Source organism: Aulonocara sp. 'chitande type north' Nkhata Bay, linkage group LG13 (genome assembly GCF_057382095.1).
Source record: "Aulonocara sp. 'chitande type north' Nkhata Bay isolate Kocher_YH1m ecotype deep benthic linkage group LG13, A_spYH_male_GT1.1, whole genome shotgun sequence".
Lineage (NCBI taxonomy): Eukaryota > Metazoa > Chordata > Actinopteri > Cichliformes > Cichlidae > Aulonocara > Aulonocara sp. 'chitande type north' Nkhata Bay.
The window spans coordinates 6797747-6812782 of record NC_141356.1 but is presented as its reverse complement, the minus strand read 5'-3'; the positions used below and the strand labels follow the sequence as shown (position 1 = coordinate 6812782).

General features: G+C 38.7%; 1 protein-coding gene across 1 annotated transcript; it reads right to left on the bottom strand.

Moving 5' to 3' along the window:
* Positions 1–9953: 9953 nt before the first annotated feature.
* Positions 9954–15036, bottom strand: ccnj (cyclin J). Its single transcript, XM_086258008.1, has 6 exons — positions 14878–15036; positions 14550–14639; positions 13991–14201; positions 13599–13898; positions 11227–11386; positions 9954–10938 (listed from the first exon to the last, which is right to left on the bottom strand). Exons 2-6 carry the CDS (start codon positions 14616–14618, stop codon positions 10614–10616), a joined length of 1065 nt encoding a protein of 354 aa, XP_086114134.1. The 5' UTR covers positions 14619–14639; positions 14878–15036; the 3' UTR covers positions 9954–10613.

The following is a 15036-nucleotide window of genomic DNA, read 5'->3' as shown; positions in this document are numbered from 1 at the left end:
TTTCATAGCCTTTAATTCTGTCAAAAGTGTGATTATTCAGTGTTCATGTGTGGTGTAGCCACTTTCATCCCAATATGTGGCCTTTGTTTTTCTTTGCAATGAGACATAAAGGATGAATTTAAAAAACCTCAATTGCCTTGTCACAGACCACAGGATTCGTGAAGTGCTGTCATACAAATCAAGCTTCTTTGTTTATTTTAAGTGTAGTTTTCTAGTCTATCAAGCATCTACAACAATATTTTTTGTATGAGAAAAAAAACACCAGATTGCAGATACACAAGCTGTCACGTAGACTAAGCACAGCATGCACAGTGCACAAAGAGTTTTAAGTGTCATGGATAGTATTATAGATAGTACTGTAAAGAACTCAGGCCTTTGGAATTATTTCAATTCAGTGATTTGAACCTGAAATGATTTTTTATCACATAATGAATATCCTGTCTTTTTTCAGATTTTTTTTTTGTTATGAAACATTGTTATGCAATATCTAAAATAAGCACAGGGCAGTGCGATTTGGAATGCAATCTGTGCTCACATTTAGATTACACCAAATCCCACTTATATAGGTTTAGAGAGGATTATAAAAGTCATTTTAATTCAAATACGTTTAATCTTGTATTTTTTCTCCACAACATAATTAAATTAGTGAACATATTCTCTTGATTTAGTTTACTGAAACCTGAACATTTACTGTCACCATCCTTCCGTCTGTTCTGTGCTGGATATCAAGTGCAGTTGATTTCACTGATTGCACAACAACACATCTATAGTTAGGCTTTTTTAACAGGTTTAAAAAAGAATAGGAACACTTTTTAGACAAAGAATTGGAAAACTAATGTAAAAATGTGTGAAACAATATTTGTCTGAAAAAATAATATCACAAGAGAGTTACTTCATCCATGCCTGAAGTGGATTTTCTGCAGAAATACCTGCAGTTATTTGAAATGAAGCGATCATAAATATAGGGCTGACAGTTCTCAGATCACAGCTACAAACATTCTACAGCCACAGTCACAGTGCAACATATCAGGAGCCCACATCTCTTTTCAATTGACTGCTAAGATCTCGATGATATTTATGTATTTGTACTATCTGTACTGTCTTTTGAACGCAGTTGTGGCAAATACATAAACTAAACATGCAATATGATAGAGAATATATTTCTTAGAGCTTCACTTTTTTATCCCTCAGTGTGTGTAAAGTGTATGAGCTCATAAATCTTGAGGAGGATCAGTTGCTGTTGAGCATTAAAATGTAACTGTTTTTTTATTTTTCCTCTTTGTTTGTGTGTAATGTCCCAATGTGATCCCTGTTTAATCTGTAAGTGGACTCTCATTAAAACTAAACCACGCTTTTAACAATATTACATCAAATTTACTGAATACGTGTTAGCTCAGTACAGTGTGAGCGTTTGTAATGCTTAGCTAGCTAGGTGACACTGGATTATAGAAACAGCAGAGCCATTTGAAGGCTTAACACTCTGTCTCACACTGAGCTTTAAAACTCTAACAGAATTATTTTACCCAACTAAAAAACTTTTTTACTGTGTCATAGAACTAATTTAGCACGCTGCATCTCATCAACAATTAGAAAGCTAATGTTAGCATGCTAATGTTAGCACCTTGTCACTTGACAACCATCTTGAAACCCCTCGGGGTTATTGGCATTTTTTTGAAGCAATATCTTAAAGATCGATTATAAATATATTGATCAATCATAGAATATATGTATATATGCACCACATCTCCTCCTTAACAGTTTGGCCTATCTGAACAGAAGTTTGCATGATCATCACAGAGATTATTAACATCTTTTTTTTTTTTTAAGATTTATTATATATCCCAAATCGTTTGATTTTAGTATGTATTATATTCATCTTATCATCCTCCCACGAATTTGGTGTTATATTTGCCGTTTGTTGCAAAAGTCATACTCAACCCATATCACTCATGTAGCTTAAAGATCATCAAATTTTCTGACCGCCACAGAATTTTGTTTGAGTTGCCACTAAATGCAATATGAAGAATTAGAAATAAAGTCCTTAAATATCACAGAGAAACAGCTAAACAAACAACAATTCATTCAAGTAAAGTCGAAGACTTTTTGGACGATCATCAGGCCTGCACAGACCCTACAGCAAGTACTGCTAAACCTTAGGTTAAACTTTAATTTCAAAATGTTTTGTGGATGTTGGCAATCATTACTGTGTTATATACAGAATAATATAAATTAATTACAATGGAGGCAGCAGTTTGAGGTTAAATAATGACCCTGTGGGTAACTGACAGCCTGGATGTGAATCCAGTAGGGTACAATGTGTATTACAATTGGGACTGTGAATTATTGACCAGTAATAATGGTCATTTTTACTGGCCATACCAACATTATGACATTCCATGTAAACGTCACAACCAAGGTTTACAGATGAATTTTAGTTGTCTTTAAAACTGAACAAGTTTCTCTTTAGCCTGACTATGTAGCTTGCGGGGAAAATAAACAATACACATATGTATTTATTATCACAATATGAAGTAGTATAATTAAAGACAATAAGCAAAATGAAATAACTTAACCAGGCATGTCTGTGCCGCTCAGACACTGACAGAAATAATTAACAGTTATTACTTTACTTTTACATTACTTTTTATAAAAATAATGGACTAACACAAACATTTTGAGATAAAACTACTGACATTTTTGATACAAAATGCCTGGTACAGGGATACTGAATGACAGTTCAGGATCTCTTTAATGCCTTCTTGCCAGTATCCACTTTGCTTGTTTGAGTTTTGCTTTTGGCTAGCGCATGGAGACAAGGAGTCACTTTCACACTATACCATTCAGATGTGGGTGGACCTAAAAGTGCACCGATAAGATCCATTCTCAGCAGTGTAAGCTACTCCCTATTGGTCCTTTAAATCTTCACAGTACTGTATCTTTCTGAGGAATGCCTCAAGCCAAGATAGCACTTAATTAACCAGCTGCTGACAGTCTCATGTTTCATGTTGCAACCATGAGTCATTCTTTGACTGTGAAGTCAAGTGATAACCTCAAGGACTACAAATGAAGCTGATGCTGAAGTGCCAATAAGTTCTTCTAATCCTCTAATAGCCATTTCAAATGCTCTATCTGACATCACTTTTAGTTTCTGGTATTAGTTATTCTATTAGACTGTGTGCAGTTGATACAGTTGGCCTGTTGCACTAGTACAGCATCTGGATTTATGTTGTTAACCAAGGTTTCTAGCATCATCATAGCTTCAGGTGATAAAAAACACATTTTATGGTTTCAATAAAAGTCCAAAACCAGTTGACAATGTCATAGCAGCTACATAAAAATGTTATATAGAGTCTAAGGTGAATAACGATTCTCACAAACAGTCAACTGTGACAGGTGCTCTATGTTGTTAAGCTAAGTAAATCAAAAGACATGTTATTTTCTGTGTCTTTGTGTAGTTAAAGCAGCAGCTGGACTCCCCTGGCATCATTGTTGCTGAAGTTTGCAGGAACTGGCTAAATTTGGCCCCGGTGGTTTGATTGTTTAAAGCACAGGCTGTAAACAGTCATATACAGGAGACTTTTGAACAGCTAGAAAGGTGAGAGGTTGGTGACAAGAAAACTCATGAAACATGGCACGGCGAAATAAATTGTGACCTTCAGAAATACAACTGGCTTGAAATAAAAACGATGAGGAGGTGGCAACACTTTTGAAAGAAGTTGCTATGAAAGAGAAAAGTCAAACTGAAGACAAAAATAAAATCCTTGAAAACATTATGAAAATATCTTTAGAAAAAACTTTTTTACTTGTTGTTTCATTGGTGACACTTGACTGTTTTCTTCTCTGTTGATTACAGTCAGATAATTAATCACATTACCTGAAATGTAACCTGATTTAAGGCCAGTTACATACTGATAACTATGTGACTTGACAAGTAAATTAAAATCTACTAGCTTCTTCTCCCTCTGGTTTTCTCAAAAATGCTTTACAACTAAATGTACGGCAGCTAGGACTAGGATTTGTTTGTGCTGTGTGAACGCATTTGGGCTCATTTCAGTTTAAATGACAAATCTTTCTTGTTAAACTCCTTTAGTCATTGCGATTGTCTTTCCAAATTTAAAACTCAGTTTTCAGCCAAACAACATGAATCACAGCAATGTGTTGCAACGTGCGCCTGGGAGTAAGCAGTCCTCACACTCATCTCCCTTTACTGCTGTCTTGTGAACAGAGACGTGGAGAAACAAGAACTTTTGTCTGCCTACCCTGAGGGAGCAGATACAACTTCACAGCTAAAGAATGACTTGATTCTGAGAGGAGCTTGCTCTTTATTTTGGTTTGTCTATTTTTCTAACTTCTTCCTGTTTGCTAACCAATTTTCTAACCACAGACTTCTACTGTTTTGGTCAAAACCAGTTAGACATTAGTCTCACCTCCATTCTGAAAGAGTTATTCTGTGCTGTTGTGCGGCACCCAGCAAAATCAGGTGTGTGTGTTATCACACATGAACAACACCCATCTGAAAAATGTTTGTCCTGAACTCTCTGTACTGAAACTGTGGGGGCTGCTTTCCTGTTGGATTACTATAAAATATGTTTCCTTGTGATTCTTTCTGAAATCCAGTCAAGGAGCTCCCTGCACAAGAAAGCCCAACAGCGTCTCTTCTTTCTGAGAAGACTGAGAAAGGCCCGGCTTCCACCACCGATCCTGACCACCTTCTATAGAGGAACTATTGAGAGCATCCTGAGCGGCTGCATCACTGTCTGGTTTGGGAGCTGTGCCATATCAGACCGCAAGACCCTACAGCGGATAGTGGGAACAGCAGAGAAGATCATCGGGGTCTCTCTACCCTCTATTGAGGACATCTACACCACACGCTGCATTCGCAAAGCCACCAGCATTGTGGCTGATCGGACACACCCCTCTCACACACTCTTTACACTCCTGCCATCTGGAAAAAGGTACCGAAGCATTCGGGCACGCACATCCAGACTGTGCAACAGCTTTTTTCCACAAGCCATCCGTCTCCTCAGCAAAAAGGGACTGACTGATAAACACGCACACACACACATACACTAACATTATCACTCAGCTTAACTCAAATACCTCAAAACATTGAGACTGGACTGACTAACCAACACAAAGCGCAAACACACTGACCTACACCACCAAACCATCGCACACACCAACCTGTAAATGCTCTTTTGCACAATATTATTACTAGATATATTATATATTATTATTTTTTTTGCACTAACTTGTCTTGTAGCACCTTGGGTCCTGGAGGAACGTTGTTTCGCCTCACTGTGTATTTTTAAACTGTATATGGTTGAAGTGACAATAAAGTTGAACTTGGAACTTGGACAGGAGGCTTTTGCAGCATGGGGTTGTGAAATCACAGTGGTGTTTCTGTTTATAATACACTCTTATTATCCTTGTAGTGTAGTTAAGGACGTAGCCACTTACTTTATCAGATTGCAGTATATTACACATGTCATACACTCACTGGCTGCTTCATCAGGTACACCTGTTTAGCTGCTTGTTAATACAAATATCTAATTAGAATTAGTCATGTGGATGTGGTTGAGACAACCTGGTTAAATTCAAATGGTAATTTACACGACTTTAAACGTGGCATAGTTGTTGAAGCCATCTCAGGGTTTACAGAGAAAGATCTGAAAAGAGAAAATATCAAGTGACCTGCAGCTCTCTGGGGTCTCTGGCTCTTTGATACTAGATCTTAGGAATGGCCAGACTGCTTCAAGCTGACAGGAACGCAATAGTAACTCGAATTCTCACTTGTTAAAATCAGGATATGTTGAAAAGCATCTTTGAATGCACAACATGAACTTTGTAGCAGATGCGCTACAGCAGCAGAAAACCACACTGGGTGCTAATCTTTTCAGCTAAGAACAGGAAACTGAGACTACACATGGGCTAACCAAGATTGTACAAGACTGGAGAAAATGTTGTTTTCAGGTTTCAATTTGTGGTGCAACATTTAGATGGTTGGGTCAGATTTGACATAAAAAGAAATAAAAACATGGATCTACCGGGCCAACAAGCTGCTGGTTGCTCCATAGACACCCTGTTGCAATCCAGTAGAGAGGGAGATTTGCATCATGCATATGCAGCTGAGAAATCTGTGTGATAGTGTTATATCAATACGCATCAAAATCCCTGAGGAATGATTCCATCATGTAGTTGGATCAATCTATGAATCTATGTAAAATTAAGGCAGTTCTGAAAGCAAAAGAGAGTCCAACCTGGTAGCAAAATGTACCTAATAAAGTGGCCGGTAAGTATATGCAACATGCAGTAGGCAGTAGTATAACATGTAGAAGGATGAAGCCCTTCTTATGCAGATAAAACTCTGCTGTAAAAGACTCTTTTTATGCACATTATTTCTTCACTATCCAAATTATTGAATCCTGGTGTTTCAATCACTTCCATGTTCACAGATGTATGAAATCAAGCACCTAGTGATGCAGACTGCTTCTGCGAGTATTTGTGAAAGAATGGGTCACTCTCAGCTGCTTAGTGAATTCCTGTGTGGATGTACAACAAGTCCACTCGTGAAAGTTCCTCACTACTAAATATTCCACAGTCAACTGTTAGTGGTGTTATAACAAAGTGAAGTGATTGGGAAAGACAGCAAGTCAGCCATGAAGTGGTGGACAATGTAAAATCTCAGAGCAGGGTCAACAGATGCCCAGGAGCAGAGTGTGCAGATGTCGCTAACTTGCTGCAGAGTCAGTCGCTACAGACCTCCAAGCTTCATGTAAGCTTCAGATGAGCTCAAAAACAGTGCGTAGAGAACTTCATGGGCTTCACTGGTCAAGCAGCATGCATCTAAGCCTTACATCACCAAGAGCAATGCAAACTTTGGGTGCAGTGGTGTAAAGCATGCCACCACTGGACTCTAGGGCAGTGGACACATGTTCTCTGGAGTGATGGAACAGGCTACTCCACTGGTAATCCAATGAACGAGTCTGGATTTGTTAGCAATTTCATGCTCCCAACTATATGGGAACAGTTTGAGGATGACCCTCTTCCTGTTCCAACATGACTGCACACCAGTCCATAAAGCAAAGTCCATAAAGATATGGATGAGATGGTTTGGTGTGGAAGAACGTGACTGTCCTGCACAGAGTCCAGACCTCAAGTCAATGGAACACCTTTCGAATGAATTAGAGCATATAATCACTGTGAAGGCAGACAAATACTTTTTTTTGCATTTACTGTTTAACTTGTTTCTATTTCTATTCTGTTTTTCCATGACATATGTTCCTAAAAAACAAAAACAAAAAATGACAAAAATGACAGACTGACCGAACAAATAAACAAAGCCCAGTGGAAGAGTCTTTGGTTTAATGCCTGCTAGTGAGGTTGCTGACTTTTTTTTAGGCTCAACTCAAAATCTCAGACTTCAAAAGTGTTGATAGATTTGCTTTCACAATGTGCAACTTCCAATCCCAGAATTTCTGATTTAAAGAAGATTTGGGAGAATACCAGGCAATGTCAGACTTTATGTAAACAAACCATGTACCTGTTAGTCTGGTTAATTCATTAGTGGTGATATGTCTACTGCTGCTTTGAAATTTTACTACAGAAAAGTACAATAGGTCATTTAACTAACCTTTACTGCCCTTTCTTGAAATGACAAGGCCACGCACCAAACACATAAAAGAAAAAAGGTGTGTGAGTTAGTTGCAGCTTTTATGCCAAAATATGGGAGGATATAATCTGAGTAAGATAAAACAGAGTTGTGAACTTCTGGTGAACTTACATGCACAGATTAGTAGAGGAAGCAACATATACAAAGCAAGAAGACTACGTCACTTTATGTCCTCCTCCACAGGAAGCTTTCTGCAGCCCACAGCCTAGATCGGAAATTCTATTTTTGTAGGTTTGCCACATCACGACAGGCAGGAAGACATGCTTCAGAGGTTTATTTGGAAGCGTTGTTTCAGTCAGGCTTGACCACATTGTTTTATAACAGGAACTTGCTGAAATTAGGGTTTTCTTTAAAGACCCGGGAGTTAATAAATAAAAACGTGGAAGTGGAAGGAAACCAAATTGGTTTAGAGTTTATCTAAGCAACAAGAGAGTGGTTTTACGTCTTAAGTCTAGAGCTTAACAACTGTAGTTGCATTTTAACCACATAATTGTATAACTTTAGAGGCAGTCTAACGCACACTCAGTTGAATAGCTGGCTGACATGTTTAGGATATTACTCGGTCAACTGTCTGATAAAAATGATTTTATAGCTCACAAGAGAGAATACACAATAGATGTAAAGCTGAAGAGAAAAGCAGCATAAGAAATGTGGCACACACTGCCCTCTGCAGACTGTGGGTTGTCTTTTCAAAAAATGTCCTTAATGTACATATCCAACATATTGTAAAAGGTGTGAAACACAATGTAAGCATAACAGATGTAGACATAAAACAAATGCTTTCATTCACAGCTTGTCTTTTCCTTTTAGCTGCCACCAGGATGCTGTGTCAAACAAACAAATGTTAAACAAATGACAACGGAGTAGGGAAGGCACACATGTACCAGGGATGTTATAGATCTGACTCTGATTTTGCAAAATTAAAATATGGAAAATTTCTGTATACTTGTCTTGTTAATTGATTATTTTGATCCTACACAACATGTAACACCCACTCAGACATTTCATCAGTATGCGCTCTCATACTGAGCCACAAGTGTCACTTAATATTCTCTTTTTACTACATTAAGCGAGCCATTTTTAAACTCTGTTTTTGCTCATCTTAAGTAATTTCAATTGTTTTGGTGTCAGACTGATTTTTAACTTTAACACATTTATTTGGTTGTATTCTGCTTCACTTATTAAATCTATTGGTTATGTGTAAGTTAAAAATTTCTTCTGACTGAATGACTAAAATTTAGCATGGAGCAGTCAGCTGCTAGGGACAATCAGTACAATTAAGATAAAGCCACTTGACAATGACCTATAAATTATTCATTAACCTCTGTTGTTACGGACATCTTAGCAGAGAATCCGTTTTAAATAATTTTAGGCACTTTGTTACTTGAAACCTGTTACAAATTTGTTCCAATCTCTTTAGTTGAATCTTTGGAAAATGCCAAAGACACCACAGTCTGATAGACATAAATAGAATTTTTGCAGGAACAAGATGATTCTCAAAGAGCTGTTACAGGACCTGACACAGGACCTTCTGTTCATCCATCTACTGCTCACTGAAACCTCATCAGAAGCTTCATCAGGAGAACCGTCACCATGTTTCTCTTCTTAAGAAATGCCAAGGTATACAAAATTACACAAGAACTGCGCTGAGAACCAGTGTAAATACAAAACAGACTTATGGAGTGATCAATCTAGATTTGAAATTTTCCAATCAAATTAGGGTCATACATACAGAAGATGTCAGGAGAGATACAATAGTGAGTGTCTACAGCCGTAAAACATAGTGGCAGCTGTGTCATGGTTTCAGACTGCATTTGAACCAGTCTGTTGGGGAGAAAAGTACCATCAGATTATAATCTATTTCAGTACCATCTGGAAATCATCTGATTGCCAACCGCTTCAATTTTTAGTACAACAATGATCCCCAAACAGTGCCAATACAATAAAAGCAATGCAACACCATCAACCATTGATGGGCCTCCTTAGAGCCCAGATTATTATAGCAGACAAAGAACAGAATAAAAGCCAACACCCAAAGAAGAGCTCCTTCCAGAAGTGTGGAGAACTATTCCAAAAGAAATCACGAGGAGAACTCAGAATGTGTTGAAGAATAAAGCTGGTCATATTTTTGTAGCAAAGTCAGAAATGAGTTTTTCCTAGATGATTACTACACCACATGTTGAACGTTAAATCAGAGAATCAGAAGTGATGGTAAGTTGCAGTCATGCAAGCAGCAGTTATACTTAATGATACATATTGCAGCAAATCCACTGGACTAGAATCACAGTTTAACACAGGTTTATATTTTATTTAAAACAGTCATTGTAGAATGCACTCTGTCCTCCATCCACATGGGAACATTTACTCTGCTAATACTGTACGTTGTGACATCTAGGGGGTATATTATTTCCTTGTCTTACAAATGACATTCATCCAAACAAACAAAAATAGTTTTTGTGGAAAAAACCCACAAAGCTACAGAAACATTAACTCTCACGTCAACTACAAAACAATGTCAATCCCCTTTTGTTACTGCAGTTTTAACTTATACTAATAGTCACAATGGCTAAAGGCACAAAGTAACTGTACATATAGTATTTCTGAAATACTTTGGCTTAACTGAATACGAGACTTTTGGTCTGTAACGCAGTAACAGTGACAGTGGATACAGGGTGCAAACTGTGCCAAGAGGCAATTCACAACTACATTCTTACCTGAACCATCTTGAAAAACAAATAAGAAAACTACAGCAGACTTGGCATATTGCACATTGTGTACTGTGATTCAAAGTGCTGCACCAATCTCATCAAGACTCTTCAAATTAAAAACAAGATTTTTTTCTTTTCTTTTTTCCTCCCTCTTCGTCTTGTTCTGATCCGGTGAAATCGATGGCAGTATCTTAACTCTACCTCTTCCAAAATGACTAAACCTTGGAAATCCATCATCTGTCAAAGCACGGAGCAGCGCAAGTATAGTGCATGCTGACTTGGAATGCCCTGTTGGGAATGTTAGACTTTGGGTCCAGCGACGTGGAGATGGTTTGGGTGTTGATGCTCTGGGGGCCGTTGGCAGTGGAGTGGCTGAGGTAGGAGGCAGGCAGGTGGTTAGGGGCTGTGACTGGCTGTGGAGCTTGCTGGGGGTACTGCGCATTTGTTCGGTTGAGGTACTGAGCTGAGGTGTGGTAAGCTGTCTGACCCTGCTGCTGCTGCTGGTTGGGCTGCTGACACTTTTGCTTGTTGGCCTCTTTGACGTCACTGTCATGTGCACTGTGGAAAGAAGGGGCAAAGAGTTGCACTGTTGATTAGCAAAAAGAGTCAATGCTGCACACCGAGTGCTGATGTAAATCTCTTGTATGTGTAAGGTGTGTGCTTCTGTTGTGCTTTGGCTTCTTTTGTTCTGCTGTGCCATTGTGAGGCATCAGTGTCAAAACACTCAAACCTGAAACGCAGCACCTAACTGTCCCAAGTCATTTTAATCAACCGTGTTGAGCGTTCACTTTCATATTCAGCACATATACAAGTCAACTTTGTGCAAGGTTATTGTTAGATACGCACATGAGTAGTTTCTCTGTACACGGGATTAGGTTCTCCCATGCGTAGCCTGTGAGGCGCTGCAGTCGCGGTGGCCATGTAGGTGACAGGTGAAGGATCAGGCGTGAGGCGGCCACACACGCAGCAGCCACCAGTGAAGGTGCAAAACACAAAAAGACATGATCTGAGGAGAAAAAAAAAAAAAGCACCCCAGATTTAACACCCCAAAAACCCCAATCCTCATTTTTACATTTTTTTCTTCATGAAAACAGACATTATGTCCAAAATGAATTTAAAAACTGAGATCTGCTACAGTAGCTGCATTATGGCTTAACAGGAACTACACTAGTTTGCTAAACCATCGGGCATCGATGCTACTTTCACAGACATTTCAAAAGACAAACAGATAAAGACCTAAAATATCTGTGCTAAGCTAAATACTGCGATAGCCAGCATTTGCTAGCTTTAGCTATTGCTAGGACTGAATGTATTTTCTCAGTAACCCATTTATAACTTAAAATGCCAGACTGAAAATTTTAAATATACATAGAACCAACATGCTATAAAGTAAATTTCTTATTCAAATCATCTAAATTAGCATGTAGAATCTAATTATGATAGATAAGATAAAACTAGCTAAATTGTTGATAACGCTAGATAGCCTTAGAAAGTAGAATTTAGACTGCCATTACTGCAGCTGTTATACTGTATTATTTTAGGATTCAATTAATTTTAGAAGGATAAACACAAAGAACAGTTATTTTCTCACTAGTCATGAATGACAATTAAAGTACATCTTCTCTTTAAAAAACTGGCCAAGCAAACTCAAAGATCAACTTTTGTGGGTGGACACTGTTATTTTCCACTTACATTTCCTTATTATTCTGAATGTGTAGGTATAAATGTTTTATTTAAAAAAAGCAGTTAGTGGAATTTTTTTAAAAAGGTAATATGGAAAGAAATGAGAAAGCAAACCTGTGATAAATAATTTAATTTAACTTTCCCTCAATGTTACAAGACAACATTAAAAAAAATGTTAACTTTAAGTTTGAGATTTTAGTGCTATAAAAATGTTTGATTCATGCTAAAATATTGATAAAACCTCAAAGTGTTTTTGCCCAAGCCTGCTAGGAGTACTGCACATTTGTCCAGTGTAGGTGCTGAGTTGGGGTGTGGTAAACAGTGGTAAATGTTTTTGAGCTGTTGTGGCTTGGGATGTGGCGTAATTGTTGGAATTGGTTCCAGACACACTGCACTGAATATTTTGGAAAATGCTGATGTACTGGGATTTTCACATGTGACCATCTCTAAGAGGCACCAGTAACTCAAATAACCACTTGATACAACGAAGGCATGCAGAAGAGCATCTGAATGCAGAACACATTGAAACTGGAAACAGATGGACTACAGCAGCAGAAGACCCCACCGGGTGCCACTCCTGCTAACTGAGAACAGGAAACCAAGGCGAAGACTGAGAAAACATTCCCTTGGTTTAATGACACTCAGTTGTTGTTGCGGTGGTGATTTAATGGTGTTGCAGATATGTTCTTGGTGCAATTTGGTGCCCTTATTACTAATTTAGCATGGTTTTGCCTACCTGAGTACAGTTGCTGACTGTACCCATGCCTTTATGGCTGCTCCCAGCTGGAACAAAAGCACGTAACAAACTGGTTTCTTGGACACGACAGTGAATTTATGGTACTTATACGACCTCCACAGTCACCAGATCTAAGTGAATTAGAACACCTTAGGAATGTGGTGGAACAGGAGATTTGCACCATGGAGTAACACTGTGATGCTATCATATCAACATATCAACAACCAAAATCTCGGAGGATTGTTTTCAGCACCATGTTGAAAGCGCCATAAAGATTTGTGGCAGTTCTGAAGCCATATAATCCTACATATGAAACAATGTAGGAGTGAATTCACCAAAAAGGACTTTAAACTAAACTTCCACTAAAAAAAGAAGAAGAATAAACTCTTGCTTTAAAACGATGTAAAGTTATACATTGGTATTTACATGTTAAACCCTAATGTTTAAGGTTAGATATTTAATCTAACATCCTCTGCAATACAATATTTCAAAAATATTATTAGTAATTTGTTCTTTAATATCAGTTGAAATACCAGTGACGTCCCACTGATCATCAGCAATGATGATCAGTGCTGTTTGAGTATTAACAGACGGTGCAAAACTGATAATCAACGTTGATTCAATTTAATGTAGGTTGACAGACGAATAGTGATTTAACTGTTTCAACTACTGTTTGCTATCTGGATAGGCTCTGAGGAGCTTCTGATAACTGGAAAATCAACGTTATCAGCTCCACTAGAAACTGATAATACTGATAAGCAAGACTGCACTGCACAAATACATCCAAAATGCATGGTACCTTGCAAGGAAACCTCAAGAAAGTAATCCACATATTTGGCCATGTATAGTTTAGTCTTTTCCAGGCATGTCATAGGCCAGCCATCATGCAGATCACCCTCATGGACCGCAATAGAGAGGTAGTAGTCTGTAAAATGGGCCGACGTAGGGAGGTACAGGTTCCACTGGAAAGTTTCCAACAGGAGCAGCTCCATATGCAGTAAACCCTGCTTGGTCAGGACCAGGTTCATGGAGCTCATGCAACCCAGGTTGTTTAGTGTTTCCAGCTTTGGCACCCGGTCCTCCCTTTCCTCAAACTTACCTGTAAGCAAAGAACAATCACCCAATCTGTCACACCAGTGTGGACACTTACTAGTTAGATGTGTTGAAAAGTGAAGTCAGCTGCACACTTACTGGCCAGAAGAAGACACGAGAGCGAGACCATGTGAAGCTGCTGCACCGTGACGTCATAGCGGTCCATGAAGAGGTCCAGCAGGTAGACGGCCAGGTGCCTGGCCGTAGGACAGAGCCTGAAGCGGTTGCTGACAATGGCTATGAGGTCTGCGAAGTATCGCCTCAAATTGAGCTGAGGGGACTGACCTTTGAAGGAAGGTAACTTGAGCTCCTATGGGACAACGTGTTTTGAGATTTCAAAAAGACACATCTTTCATTGTAACTGAACTAGACTTTAGGTTTATTCTGCTGTAGTCCTATGAGATTACTCAAGCAGCAAGCAATTTAAAGCGAGCAAAGACAAGTTCATGCCTATTAAAATAAGGAATCAATATCGTTTTCAAAAGTAACTCAGATTTCACTATTTACAGTTTTGCACTGCTATTTCAACATCAAAATGTAAAACAGCACGACAGAAGAAGTTACTGATGAATGTGAAGGATGACACTACAGGTAACCTTTCTCATAGTTTTTGCATCATTTTTAGCAGCCACCACATAAATGACCCGGTGTGACTCACTTTGTATCGCAGCGCCTGGTATATATCTGCAGCAAGTTGTCCTTTCCACCATTGGTCCTCCAGCTCCATTTAATACAGTGCTTTGGAAACCTGGCAAAGACAAAACATTGGAATGGCAGTTAATCAACTAAAACGTGTCTCAGAAAGAGCACAGGAAAAAAAAAAAAGCCGCACAATGACACTAAATCTCCAAACACACAGCCATGTCACTTTTCACGACAGCGGATCAGAAGTGGGAACAGTGAAGTCAATCATCTTTCTCTTCTTTTTCTGAGGTGAGAATGTGAAAAGAAACGCGACTCCTGTCTAACCCGAAGCGGAGACTCACCCAGAGAGCACATGTAGTGAAATATTACGGGCAGTTTCACTGAAGAAAACTTCAATTCAAACTAGCCAAACAAGCTCTGCTCGCACTCATTGTTGTAGCTGCTGAGAGTCGGCAACACGAGTCCAAACACTACTGGTGCGTTCAAGTGCTGTTCGAAAA

What these genes read in the sequence shown, in the direction of transcription:
- ccnj (XM_086258008.1), bottom strand. Translation starts at nt 14,618, where the DNA reads ATGGAGCTGGAGGACCAATGGTGGAAAGGACAACTTGCTGCAGATATA. An exon ending in ACCAGGCGCTGCGATACAAA is followed by an intron (nt 14,202 to 14,549) that starts GTGAGTCACACC and finishes GTTGTCCCATAG; the next exon opens with GAGCTCAAGTTACCTTCCTT. An exon ending in CTCGTGTCTTCTTCTGGCCA is followed by an intron (nt 13,899 to 13,990) that starts GTAAGTGTGCAG and finishes CTTTGCTTACAG; the next exon opens with GTAAGTTTGAGGAAAGGGAG.